Raw genomic sequence first — 13,419 nt, 5'->3', positions numbered from 1 at the left:
ATGGCAGATTCCCATCTAGTTTTGGAACCACTGGCTGCTGAATTAAGAGTGGGCTGGGATAAAAACATAAATGGATTCCAACAGCGGACTATAAGGCATTCTAATATATATTATCATCTATGTTTAAGTCCAGGGCTGGAGGCATTGCTCAGGTGATGTTGAGCTTACTTAACAATGCAAGGCCCTGAGCTCAAATCCCTTACTGCTAAAAAAGAAAAAGAAAAACAACATGCTTTGTTAAAATAATGCTTTTAATTATTAATGCTTTTCATAAGTCTACTTCTTTAAGTTGAATATAAATCATTTGTCTTAGCAGAAGGGTGTGGATTTCTGTTCATTTCTAGATTTTAAAAATGATAGCTCATATTGAACTTCTTTTCTTGTTGCCACTTAAGAATTCAACAGTGTGATTCCGGTCCCCTGTCATCTTTTGAATCAAGTATAAAGGTAATAAAGCTATGAAGAAATCATTTTAATGCCATGTTATCTTCCCTCAGATGACCTCATTTAGGCAGCAGCATTAGGAGCCATTTAGAAATTTAGAGCAGTTGAGGATCACTGTTAAGAGGAGTTTTAAAAGCCATGGCAAGTCATTGGGTAAGGAGCATGTAGGCTCTAGCTGAAGCTAGCTCACACTTGGACTAACTCTTCTTATAAAAGAATACCAGACATATACAAAACTTCCCCTTTCCCCTTTCTTTTGCAATCCCATTCTGAAGCAAACACAAAGAATTGTATGTACAGAGGACTCCAATGTAGTATCCCCCTGGGTGGAGAAATCAAACTCAGGAAAAGTTTGATAGAATTGTTTTGTTCTAAGTAAGTATGAGCTTGGAATATAAAAAGTATAGAAAGTTCTCTACAAGAAGTGGCTTTGCCCTACATTGATTGGATCAATAATTTCCAAGATTGTTAAACATCAATGAGCATGCGTAGAAAGTTCCATCTATGGTCACCACTGCTATTTCTTTGGGATTTACATAGATGTTGTAATGGAGTCAGCCCCTCTGCACCAGGCTCCAGGAGCCTGGGAGGCGGCAGGGTTTAGGAGGGTACCCTCCCAGCACAGTGGCTTGCCAGTAATTAAAAAAAAAAAACTCCTACTCAAATTACCTTCTGCTGCCAAGGGCCATCTAAATCTGCTATGTACATTCCAAGGGGAACCAGTGGAAAAATACGGGGATTTAAGGAAATAAAACTTGTTTTCTTATAATGATATTTCTTGATGAAAATGGCTTTAAAATATTGTCTTAAAAATCCAGCAGCTATATATTCCAAGAACTTCAAGGAAAGCAAACCAATCAGCATGTCACGGAAAAGTGGCAAATATAGGAAACTTCCAGAGAAATGTCGAGTCCTGGAAGTGTGCATGAGCCATAGTAAGAAGCTTCACATGTGATTCAACTCTGGGTATTCTGCTTCATCTGCAAAGGAAAGGAGATGATAGTTATCTCACTAACTGGATTGACAGTTCCTAAAAGTTGATTCTTCATTCTCAGGAAGTGCTATAGAAATTTGTGACCTGATAATTCAAGATTTTGAACTAATATCAACTATTTTAGAGTACCAGAGAATGTCTCACATTGATCAAAAGGCAGATTCCTAAGTTCTGGTTTCAGTGGGTAGAGGGCAGGGCCTAGACATCCCCATTTGAGCACCTCACCTCTCTGGGTATGAGTCTGACATTTTAGTAAAATACTGCTGGGATGCATAAATGGGCCAGGTGTCATGGCCGCTGTCCTCATCTCATGCAAGAAGACTTTCAGAAGGTTTTATAGGCAACAAGAGTTGAGAACAGCTGGGTTCATGAGCATATAGGGAAGAGGGTACTATCTAATGATCCAGAACGCAGCCAGGAGGCAACCTGCCCTACTTTCTGTTGCAGTTGTGGTCATCACTGAGCTGGAAATCCATATCCAGAGAAAGGACACTGGGCAAGTTTACAAACCATGTGTGACCTTTGTTTTTTTTTTTTTTTTTTTTTTTTTTTGTCATTGTCTCTGTTAGGACATATCTGGACCCACCAGAGGCAATGAAATGAGGCATAGCCCAAGCCTTCTGTTGCACAGACTTCACTCTGATAGAAGGTAATGCCTATCCTTCTGAGAGCTGCTTTATCAAGGATCTCAACAATACTCCATGAAAACATTTAAACCTTACACTCCATATGCAAATTTGTTCCTGGGGTTTGATCCACCAATCCAATGAGGCAAACCACATTCAAAGAGGTCTCACATTAGCCCTCACATTAGATGTAGAAGGAAGTTCCAGAATGCCTGTGAGCACTCTTCCCCTGCCCCCACTATGAGGTTCCCTGAGAACATGTAGTCCCAGCCCTCAAGAGATATTTCTGTAAATCCACCCTGCAATCCAGTTCTGGCAGCAGTGTGGAGGCTGGGGGAGCTCCCAGTGCCAGAATCTGAATGGACCATCAATCATCAAGAAGCACCTGTGTGGGGCTGGGAAGGTGGCTCAGAGGTGGAGTGCTTGCCTTGCATGGATGAGGCCCTGGGTTCAATTCCTCAGCACCACATAAGCAGAAAAGGCCAGAAGTGGTGCTGTGGCTCAAAGTGGTAAGAGTGCTAGCCTTGAGCTAAAGAGCCTAGGCCCAGAGTTCAGATCACATGATCGACAAAAAAAAAAAAAAAAAAAAAAAAAAGCACCTGTGCGAGACAGCATCTAGGCCCTTTCCATTCTTTTTTTTTTTTTTTTCCACTTCTTTTTTTTTTTTTTTTTTTTTCTGGTTGTGGAGTCTGAACTCTAGGTCTGGGCGCTGTCCCTCAGCTCTTCAGTTCAAGGCAAGTGCTCTACCACTTGAGCCACAGCACCACTTCCGGCTTTTTCTGCTTATGTGGTGCTGAGGAATCGAACCCAGAGCCTCATGCATGCAAGGCAAGCGCTCTATTCTACCATTGAGCCACCTTCCCACCCCCTAGGCCCCTTCCATTCTTAGGACTCTGAGGCACCCTGCTCTAGGGAGGGACAAGAGGGAAAAAAATCAACCTTATCTCTGAGCCACAGAAAAGTGCTCAGTTGTCTGGATAACAGAGCACGTACTTCTATGTTACTCATTCACTGTGGAGCCCTGTGAGAAACAATTCTGTGTTGTTATTAACACCCGCACAGCCCTTGGGCATGTTATTTACACAAAGATAACTGCACTTCAGAGACTGTTCTGTCCTGTGAAGGGAAACTCTAACCTCAAAGAGCAGCACACTGCCCCTACTGCTGTTCTTCTTGACAATATGTGCTGCCTGGTAATAACTGTGCAACTGTGACCTTTATTTCCTATAGAGATGCTCTGCCAGCTCAGAGGAGGGTCAGTAGTCCATGCCTCTTCTCCTGCACACATGGCAGCTAAGTCAGTGCCAGGGCATTTGATTCTTTACGCAGAGTTCCTAAGTCTTTGTTTCAGATAAAGACTAACAATCAGCCAGTACTTCCTAAACACCTTCTCTGGGTTAGGTACTGTTCTCAACCATTTAAAATAAAAATATGTAAATAAAAAACTAAAACTTGGGATGGGGGAGGGGCTTGAATTCACGGCCTGGTGCTGTCCCTTAGTTTTTTTACTTAAGGGTAGTGATCTGCCAGTTAAGCCGCAGCTCCACTTCTGGTTTTTGATGATTAACTGGATATAAGAGTCTTACAGACATTCCTGTTTGAGCTGGCTTTAAACCATGATCTTCAGATCTCAGCCTCTTGAGGAACTAGGATTGTAGGCATGAGCCACTGTTGCCAAGCTAAAACCTGAGATTTTATATCAAGAAATTCACCACTGGAGCTGGAAATGTGGCTGAGTAGTAGAGTGCTCACCTAGCCTGCATGAAGCTCTGGGTTCAATTCCTCAGTACCACATAAACAGAAAAACGTGGAAGTGGCGCTGTGGCTCAAGTGGTAGAGTGCCAGCCTTGAGCAAAAGAAGCTCAGGGACAATGCCCAGGCCCTGAGTTCAAGCCCTAGGACTTGAAAAAACAAAAAAAGAAATTCACTATCATGCTGGGGAGTAAATATAACATGGACTGTTCTACAATAAAACAAGAAGGAAAGAAAAGAGAGAGAAAGTAATGCCAAGAATTTAAACTCCCAGATGAGCTACAACATATAAGCCTAGCATACTATCACCATCCTAACCACCCCACAGAGCTACTGATCAGCATGACTGGGAAGTTTACTATGTGTTGCCCTGGAGAGGGGACCCATCAACTCCCAGAGAGGAGACCAAAGGAGTAGGTGGGTGGTAGAACATTAGGTTAGGAGCCAGATGGAGGTTCTGGGGCAAGAACACAGTGAACCGAATCCCAGAACTGCCATCTCCTGGCTATATGATGCTAACTTTGTGCATGGGCGCTTCATTTATAGTATCTGCCTCATATGGGTGTGGTAAAAACTCAACGAGTTAGTTAGTACATGTGAAGCAATAATCACTGTACCCAGCCAACAAAGCTAGCTGCTATTGCTGTTATTTTTGCTGTTAGTATCACCTTCCCTCAGGCTGATGGATGCCAGATTAGCCAGAATTCCTGGTATGATCTGTAAGCATACTAGTCCTTTGTAGTCCTTCCTCCAAATCCTGACCTCACTCTAGGGGAGCAGCTCAACTCCTCCTTCCAGTCTTCTCCCATCTTCAGATGCCGCTCCACCTCCGCTCTCTCTGGTGGCCTCCTTTGGTCTCAGCCTCCTCCTCTGTACACATTCACATCTCAATGGGATAAGCCACACATACCCACAGTACAGAGGGCAGGCTCATCTGCTCAGAGTTGGATGTAGAATATCCATAGTTGAGAGCATTAGATCAGATTGCCATGAGAAAATGCCACCATATGTCATAAGGGGTCTGTCCAGGGCCTGATATGTACTGCCTTCAAGTAAGGTCTCAACCTGATATTTAGGCCTATAAACTAGAGTTCAGAATTCTATGAAGTTGAGGGGAATGTTCTTCCCATTTCCATTAAGCTCTAGTGTAACAGTGTGTCTGTGACTGTCTAGAACAGCAATAGAGAAATTACAAGTCAAGATGGTGGAGGAGAAGCTGGAGGCTAAACAAGCTCTCGCATAGAAAGCAGTTTTAGTGTTCCAGTGAACAGTCCTAGGCCAGAGAATCACACCAAGTGTGCCATCACAGTTGTGAGAAATGTCTTAAAATTGTGTGTGTGTGTGTGTGTGTGTGTGTGTGTGTGTGTGTGTGCGTGCGTATGTGTATGTTTGTATGTGTTCGCACAGTAGGGCTTGAACTCAGGACCTCTTTCTCCCACTTTTCTGCTCAAAGCTGGCACTTTACCACTTGAGGCACATCCTCACTGTCAGCTCTTTACTCTTGAATTGGAGGTGAGAATTCAATGGACTGGCTTCAAATTGAAAAAATCAGATCTCAGCCTTCTGAGTACCAAGATTACCAAGCCACCAGCACCCAACTTAGAATACTGCCTTTCATTTTGAAAGTTACAGATCCATTACTAGGTCCTATATTATTTAGTCTTTATTTAAAGGCTTCCATATTACACTATGACATATTTAAAATATTTCTATAAATGAATTTCAGCACTATTTGTTTCTTTTGTAACCCTATGCATTTCACCCTATGAATTTAAAATACTATTCTAAGAAGGGGTCCTAGGCTTCACCAGCCTACCAAAGGATTCCACAGCATATGAAATGGGTGTCCCCTTAGAAGGCAAAATAAAACTGATAAGGGCTTCAATATTAGAAAAGGAAAGATTTGTAAATACTTACTGAATTGTGACATTGAAGTATTCTTCAGGTGTCACTATTTTTGGCCCACCAAAGTAGTTCTGGACCCAGATATTGGTTATATTTAACTTAGCGAAGTACCAATTATGGCTGGCAGGCCAGGTTTTCATACTAGGATGTCGAATGAATAATGATTTCTTTGCAAAGTCCATTTCTGCTTCACTCACCTAAATGACAAATGTGAAATAATTCTCAGAGAAGTAATATTTTGTTACTTTCATTTGTTAGGAATATCATTCTAGCATTCTGTGAGTGAATTTGTTGTAAATCCTGATCCTAAAGAATTAAGAGCAAATGAAAGAAACCTGAAGAAAGCAGAGAACAACAATGACTTCAAATGCTGGCAGTCTCAAGTATAACAAAATAAGAAGCCATTATGATTATTTATTTTCGTTGCTAAGCAGTAACTTTGAGCAACCACAGTAAATGGCACAAAGTACTACAATAAAATGCTACAGGTGCCTGAGACACATCCCATAACCATTATTCCATCACATGCATGTGTTAAACACCTATATCAGTGAACGTGAAGGACAACAATCTTTAGAAGAAATATAATGGAACCAAGGAACATTGCTGTTTTTCTTCAGTCAAGTACACTCAACTTGCACACACAGAGAATTTCCAGGCCATAAATCAAACTTGTCTGAGGTATTCATGAGTGTCAAAAATGCAAAAATTCCACTGGTTCGGCAATCAGACAATTCTCAAGACATCTTGTCCACTGCTCTCCCTATGATTTTATTTAAAGTCTTCTCTCCAACACTCAACCCAAATGTCCAAATTCATATCCAGCTTTCCTTCTTTGCTTACTTAATATGTTCTCTGTTCTCAGCCACTATGAAAACATGGACACAAGGAACCCAGCCACACTAAATGTGGCTCGATGTAAAACACAATAGTCAGTAAGCTGTGCTTGAGTAGATGCTTCTTAGCAAGAGTAATTTTATGTATGGGCTTTATCATGTTTATATCTGTTTGACTTCAGAAAAAAATGATTCATATGCCTCATAAATTTCCCAATGAACACCCATATGACATAAATGCCTTGGCATATTAGAATATAGTTCTAACCACACATCTCAATCACAAATCAGCTATATTTTATTCTCCAAGGATCTCTTTTTTCACTGTTGATACAATGATGCTCCTCTAAACCCATCTCTCTCCATGTGGAGAACTATTTACCTTGGTCACAGTTCCTGACAGCATTATGTGAACACAAAGGGGACTCTGGGGATCATATCCATTTTTCCTGCAGAAGCTGGTCTGTGCCAAAGACAGCATCAGTGTAGCATTTGGATTCTCCTGCAGAGAGAAAATGAAGACACTCATGTGAAATACGGTTTCTGAAGAGGAGATAAATTTTACAAGTTGCATATATAATGTCCCTAGAGCTGGATCTTTCTTCCATGAAATAATGAATTGTAACCACCACCTCTTCCTCTCAGGATAAATAGGACTTGGATAGAGACTGATTCTAGCTTCCCCAAAACAGGGGTGGAGAAGGCATATTTAAAATTAACTAATTCTATTAGCATTATTTTTGGCATATTTTAAAAACTCAGAATCTGTTCTATATGCACCAGAGGAATTATAATTGCAGTGTCACCCAAACTCAAGGCTGGTGACAGTGCTTATTGAAATACAGGATCAAACTCTGATATGAAACAAATGCTATATATATATATGTATATTTATATATAAAATATATAAACATATTTATAGAGAATATATTTATATATGTAGATATATGTACATATACATATATACAGATGTATATATACATGTATATATGTATATATATATATATATGTATCACAGTTGCCCAACCATCTAATTACACAACTGAAGCAAGAAAGTAGCTAAATCATGCTGCTCAGTTATCTCATGGTGACAGAACTGTCATGTGCTCTCAAAGCTGAGAGAATTATTAACTCACATTCTAAACATAAATCAAACAACATTCTCATTTCTTTCTGAAATCAGCTTCATAAAAACATTGTTAACATTACTGAAATAGCAGTTTAGAGTATATGGCTCTTTAGACTTTTTGTGGAGAACTGTGGTCATCAAAACAGCAGGTCATTTAGAGAGCTTATTAAAATAAGACAGAAAAGACACTAACAGAAGATCAAGTAAAGAAGGAGAACTGGAAGGAGGAGGAGGAAGAAGAGGAAAGGAGAGGGGAGAGGAGGGAGAGGGAAAGGAACAGGGAGAAGAGATGGAGACAGAGATAGGGGAGGGGAAGAAAGGGCTCAGAGAAGGTCTCTCTTCCCTCTGTAAGTTTATGATTATTTGAAAACTCAGAAATAATCAATACTTAAGAGAAAACAAACAAAGATATAGCATTGTCTGAAAGACAGACCTATCTAATTGCCAAGACCAGTAAAGTGTCAGCAAAGTTCAGCATAAGGAGACAAAATTGTAGCCAAGATAGATATAGCAATCATAGAAGGCCTTATAGTCAAAATCAGGACAGAAGTGGGATGGTGTATTAAAGATGGGGGACAGAGGGCAGACTGACCTGGCAAGAAAAAAAAACAAGCAAACATAGAACTGAGCATACAAAACAAGATAGAGAGCAGGGAGAAAGCCAATGCAAGGAGAAAGCAAAAGGAAAATTGGTGGGACTTTGGAACTGAAGCATCTGGACATGCAGTGAGAACCCCTTGTTTACTGAGAATGCAGTTCCACTAACAGAAATGCAGACCAAGGAGAACTGGTTCCTCAAGGAAGAGGAAGAGTGTCAGGAGGAAGCAGAAGGACAGAACTTAACAGCTAACAGCCAGAAAAAAGAACTTCGAAGAAGTTCTCTTGAGAGTCATCTCAAATAGGTGGAAGTGAAACCTCAAATGTATATACAGCCCTCCAAGGTTGCTTTCAGTTGGTAAAAGAAAAATAGATTACAAGTGACCAGATAAAAGAGAGTCATATCATGCGTGTCAAAGAAGGTGAATAATCTTAAGTCCTGGTGCTAAAATTCAAAGCACAGATTTCAATTTCAGACTTGCTAGACCTATAGACTAACTTTGTACCATTACCAGCTAATACCAGCAATATCTTCCTCCAAACATTTCCTTTCTTCTTTCCTTTCCTTTCCTTTTTTTTTTTGTGCTAGTACTAGGGCTTGAACTCAGGTCCTCAAGCTCTCATTTGGCTTTTGCACTTAAGTCTAGCACTTTACCACCAAAACTCCACTTCTGGCTCTTTGTTTCTGATTAACTGGAGATAGGAATTTTGTGAACTTTCCTACACAGGCAGGCTTCAAACTGTGATTCTCAGATCTCAGGCTTGAGGCACTAGCACCGAGCCAAATATTTTCTATACAACACACACACACACACACCATGTACACTTACAGATGTGTACACACACACACACACACACACACACACACACACACACACACACACACACACACACACACACACACACACACACCATCTTGCAAGAAGAACAGCCTGGTAGCAAAGTACATCTGGGCCTCAGGACCTAACTCTTCAGGATAAGCATTTCACATATGGTCCCACTGGTACTGTATCTGAGTCTCCTTGTTCCTTCTGAAGTAGTTCACATCCTGCACTATAAGAAAACATGAAGTGTTTCCTGGTGCTCTGAAGAGAGAGGAAAAGTAGACAGTAGACACCAACTTTGACTACTTATGAAAATCAGTCATACAAATTCTGATGTCTTTTTACTGCCTTCAGGGAAACCTGAAATTGTGGGTGGGTTCTAAGGAATGCTTGCAAGAGAGATAACTCTTATTTCTTTCCAGAGACATCAAATACTAGGGGCTGGATCACAGGTGAGTTTCTGCACTGCTGTGTCTTAGTATTCTCATTTCTGCAATGAAGATAACACCACAGCTCTCAAGACACCTTTCTAATTTACATGTGCTCATATATAACAGTGGTATTTAACTTGTCCCTCCCTCATTGGAATCATAAGTGAGGGGTTTTTTGGGGGGGAAGGGAATAGGTGTAAAATGTTTTGCACTGAATTTTTAAATTTTCCCAAGTGACTGACTTGCAATCACATAGAGGACATCACTGATGAAGTACATGAGTCTACATTGAGCAAAGTCCTAAAGGAGTGGAATGGGCTGGGAATAACTGGTGATATGTGGTGTATATGCAGCTGTGGGTAATTACTTCTGGCTTTGCTTGGAAAATGTAGGCCTCCAGTGTCACCAAATCTTCCCCTTTTTCAAGAGAAGCTAGAAACTTAAGCCTTTAAGTAAAATACTCATTTTGAAATTAATTTTGAGAACTAATGTAAGTTTATTTAAGACAAAACAGAACTTTGTGAGGGCCAAAGAAAACTAGTCTGTGGCCATATTCTATTGCCTGTGGTTTGAAGGCAGTTGAACTTAAGAAAAAAGCCCTCAGATTTGGCTGCTGGCTTTGAACTATTTACTCTATCTGAACCTCAAATTCTTCATCTGCAGAATGCGTAAAGTAAAACCTTACAAGTTATTACAGGAGATAATGTCTAGAACTTGAATGCCAGCTTGGTATATTGCTGGTGTTTAACTGAACACCAATTTCTTTCATCTTTATCAATAATGTTCTTTTCCAACACTGAAAATCTAACATCTTTGTCCAAAAGATCTTCCACGAAATCAGGCTCTATCCTGAGCTCCATGTGGCTCTTACCTCTTAGGCTATGTGTCTGTGAGACTACCCTTGGGACAGCTGAGGTCCACCAGATTTGTGAGCTTTATCCTGTCCCAGAAGGCCTATAATGAGTGAAGAGGAACTTCAAGCCATCCTACTCTCTGCTGAGGAGAGCAGTGTGCATATGATGGCCTAAAGGTTGCAACTATCATTCCTAACAATGTGCATTAACATCCCAGGGCCTCTATACAGCTAGGCCAGCTTCTATCACTTGAGCCAGCTTCTATCACTTGAGTCTTTTCTGCTTTTAATCTGTTGTTTTTGTTGTTTGTTTGCTTTCAGAAAGGGTCTTGCAGCTAACTCTGCTTGGGCTAGCCCTGAACTGTGGTCCTCACGTCCCAATCTTCAGAGTGCAGGGAATTATAATTGTGTGCCAAGAGCTAAGAAGTTTCTGTTTTTTGCTTTCTTGAGGTACTGGGGACAAATGCTAGAGAAGTGTTGCACCAGTGAGCTTCATTCCCAGCCTGGCTTGGGGGGGGGGGGGGAGGGAGGGGGAAGAGCGGTTAAGAAAGCCTCTAATCACTTAAGCAAAATGCTTCACAATCTTTAAGCCTGGTTAAAACAAACAAACAAACAAAACAAACAAATAAAAAAACAACACTAGAAGACCAGTTAATAGAAACACTATGCATGCCCCAAGAATATTCACAACTCCAGTGGGAAGTCCTTCAGGTACCAAGTGCTTCGCCCAGCAAACATCTGGGAGACTACCATTCTCGCCCCACTCGAGAGAGCAGAGTGGAAACTCCTCTCTGGGGGCCACACTGCCCGGCTGGCAGGCGCGAGCTGGCGCCCGGGGCCACGGCGCCCGGGGCCACCCGGCGAGGCCGCGCGGCGCTCCCCGCTCACCTGCAGATTTTGCGCGGTGAGCATCATCGGGCTCAGGTAGAAGTAGGGCACCCCTCGGCCCGCGGCCGGAGGCCCGTCGCTCAGCGACAGTACGTCCGCGAAGGGCCGGCCGCGCACCTCCTCCAGCGTGGAGAGCGTGCCCAGCGAGCCCCAGTCGCAGAGGTGCACCACGAAGCGGGCCACTCGCGCCGGGCTCTCCTCGGGCGGCGGCGGAAGCAGCTGTGCAGCGGGGTCCCAGTTCCCGTGATCCCGGCCGCCGCGACCCCATGCCGGGGACACCAGGAGCGACAACAGCGCCGATGCCAGCAGGATGGCGAACAGGACGCCTGCGGGTGCTTGGGCACGGCCGGACATGGCGGGTGTCCTGAGTGACAGTCCGGGTCCGCGACCTATCCGGCGGCGGTTAGGGCAGCCCAGCAGGGCCCCGCCCCCGCAGGCAAGCCCCGCCCCCAAAGGGAGCCAATCAGAATCCGAGGGGGAGGAATTCCTCCACCAGCTCTGCAACTTGTGAGTAACCCGATCGGTTTATCCATCTTCCCACAACTCCGCCCAGCCCTCTGTGTAGAGTGTGAATCTGTCCTAAATAAGCAATGTTCCTAAGTCACACTGCTATGGGGAAATACTGACTTCTTTATGATGCGCTCAAACACCCCTTGTATGAGGATACCTGGCTTCTGAGAGCAAATCCATTTCCACCTATGCCCTTTTCCCCTGTTTACTCACGGTCAGCACCAAAGGACAGCAAGGTCCTAAATAACAAAGGGTAGAAATCCTCCATTCCAGATCTTATCAACTACCGGCCCAACAGTGTCTGAAAAATTGTTAGGCCCAACTAGAATTTGGCCCGACCTCGCCTGTTGGGACCTGTTTAAAAGTCCGTTTTGGTGTTTCACCTATTTATTGCTTCCGGAATTCTCCTTTCTCTCTGGGGAAGGTATTTCCTTCTGCTGCTTCTAGGACGGTTCTCCAGTTTCCAGGGATGTTCTCTTAGGCTGGTACTTTAGGAATTAGTAAATAAACTCACATCGCTGGCTACATTCTCAGTCTGCCTTGAATTCTCACTGTACTTGTTTTTATAAAGGAGGACTCGTAGTTCCAAGTGCAGTTTGTCACTTTGCAATTCTAGTGACACCTGGCTCTCTGAGGCTGAGTTGTTTAACAGAAGCAGTTTCTCTCAGCTGCTGTGGGCCAGTAATGTGGACAGGTGTGAACTAAAGTCCCACCTCCACTTTCTGTTTTAAACTTAACCTCTACATTCGGACAACTACTTAGCCTAATAACTAATTGTGAAGACAACTCCAGTTCTTCAATTCCCTCTGGTGGCCAGATGTTGCTACACCGCATTGTTTTCCACATTCTGGTAAGAGTGAACAAGCCTCAGCCTGTTAGTATGCGGTGTGTGTGTGTGTGTGTGTGTGTGTGTGTGTGTGTGTGTGTGTGTGTGTGTGTGTGTGTGTGTGTGTGTGTGTGTGTGTGTGTGTGTGTGTGTGTATTAACACTTGAACCTAGTGCCCAGCCTCAGTACAGGTGAATTGAGACTTTTTTCTCTGCAATGTGCATGCCTCAAGAGTAGTAGCTAAGTGGTGCTATGGCTCATGTGGTAGAGTGCTCGCCTTGAGCTGAAGAGCTGAGGGACAGCGCTCAGGCCCAGAGTTCAAGCCCCACGACCAAAAAAAAAAAAAAAAAAAAAGAGTAGTAGCTAATAAAGTAATAAAAAGAGGTTGCTTTGGATTTGGCCACTTAAGCATGAGCTTCAATTGGATAATCCTAAACCTCAATTTCCTGATCGTTAGAAAGGAGGAAAGAACAATTCTGTCTCATTGGAGTTTTATGTGAATTTAGTGAGAGAATTTCTTTAAAATACTGAACACAGTACAAGGAACATAGACAGGAAGGCAAGACTCCAGCCATGTTTCCATGGGGCAACTTCCCAATGAAAAGCCTCCTTTTACCCCAATAAGCTCTTTCAACATACCATGAAAAAACATGACAAACATTTTTTTTTGTTGTTGTTATTGGTCACGGGTTTTGAACTCAGGTCCCGGGTATAGTCCCTGAGTTTTGCTCAAGGCTAGAGCTCTACCACTTTGAGCCCCACAGCCACTTCTGGTTTTCTGGTAGGTTATTGGGGATAAGAGTC

The 13,419-nt window shown here is 42.7% G+C and overlaps 1 protein-coding gene across 2 annotated transcripts; it reads right to left on the bottom strand.

Annotated features, from left to right (window-relative positions):
* Window positions 1-233: 233 nt before the first annotated feature.
* On the bottom strand, window positions 234-11,671 carry Creg1 (cellular repressor of E1A stimulated genes 1). Of its 2 annotated transcripts, XM_070034159.1 has the most exons (4): window positions 11,280-11,671; window positions 6,940-7,059; window positions 5,734-5,918; window positions 234-1,424 (listed from the first exon to the last, which is right to left on the bottom strand). In XM_070034159.1, the coding sequence occupies exons 1-4, from the start codon at window positions 11,631-11,633 to the stop codon at window positions 1,421-1,423; spliced, it is 663 nt and encodes a 220-aa protein (XP_069890260.1). In that variant the 5' UTR covers window positions 11,634-11,671; the 3' UTR covers window positions 234-1,420. The 2 variants fall into 2 exon arrangements, with proteins under 2 accessions (XP_069890260.1, XP_069890261.1); XM_070034160.1 differs by lacking the exon at window positions 234-1,424 and having other exon boundaries at window positions 5,730-5,918.
* Window positions 11,672-13,419: the final 1,748 nt, after the last annotated feature.

This window comes from Dipodomys merriami, unplaced genomic scaffold (genome assembly GCF_024711535.1).
Source record: "Dipodomys merriami isolate MVZ:Mamm:240054 unplaced genomic scaffold, mDipMer1.0.p SCAF_24, whole genome shotgun sequence".
NCBI classification, from domain to species: Eukaryota; Metazoa; Chordata; class Mammalia; order Rodentia; family Heteromyidae; genus Dipodomys; species Dipodomys merriami.
Note: the sequence above shows the minus strand (reverse complement) of the source record. Positions and strands in the feature narration are given on the sequence as shown.

Bases quoted from the DNA above. Each gene is read 5' to 3' on its own strand.
- Creg1 (XM_070034159.1), bottom strand. From the start codon at position 11,633: ATGTCCGGCCGTGCCCAAGCACCCGCAGGCGTCCTGTTCGCCATCCTG. The intron at 7,060-11,279 runs GTGAGCGGGGAG...TTCTCTCTGCAG, and splicing joins TCACCGCGCAAAATCTGCAG to GAGAATCCAAATGCTACACT. The intron at 5,919-6,939 runs GTAAATAGTTCT...TTTGTCATTTAG, and splicing joins TGTCAGGAACTGTGACCAAG to GTGAGTGAAGCAGAAATGGA.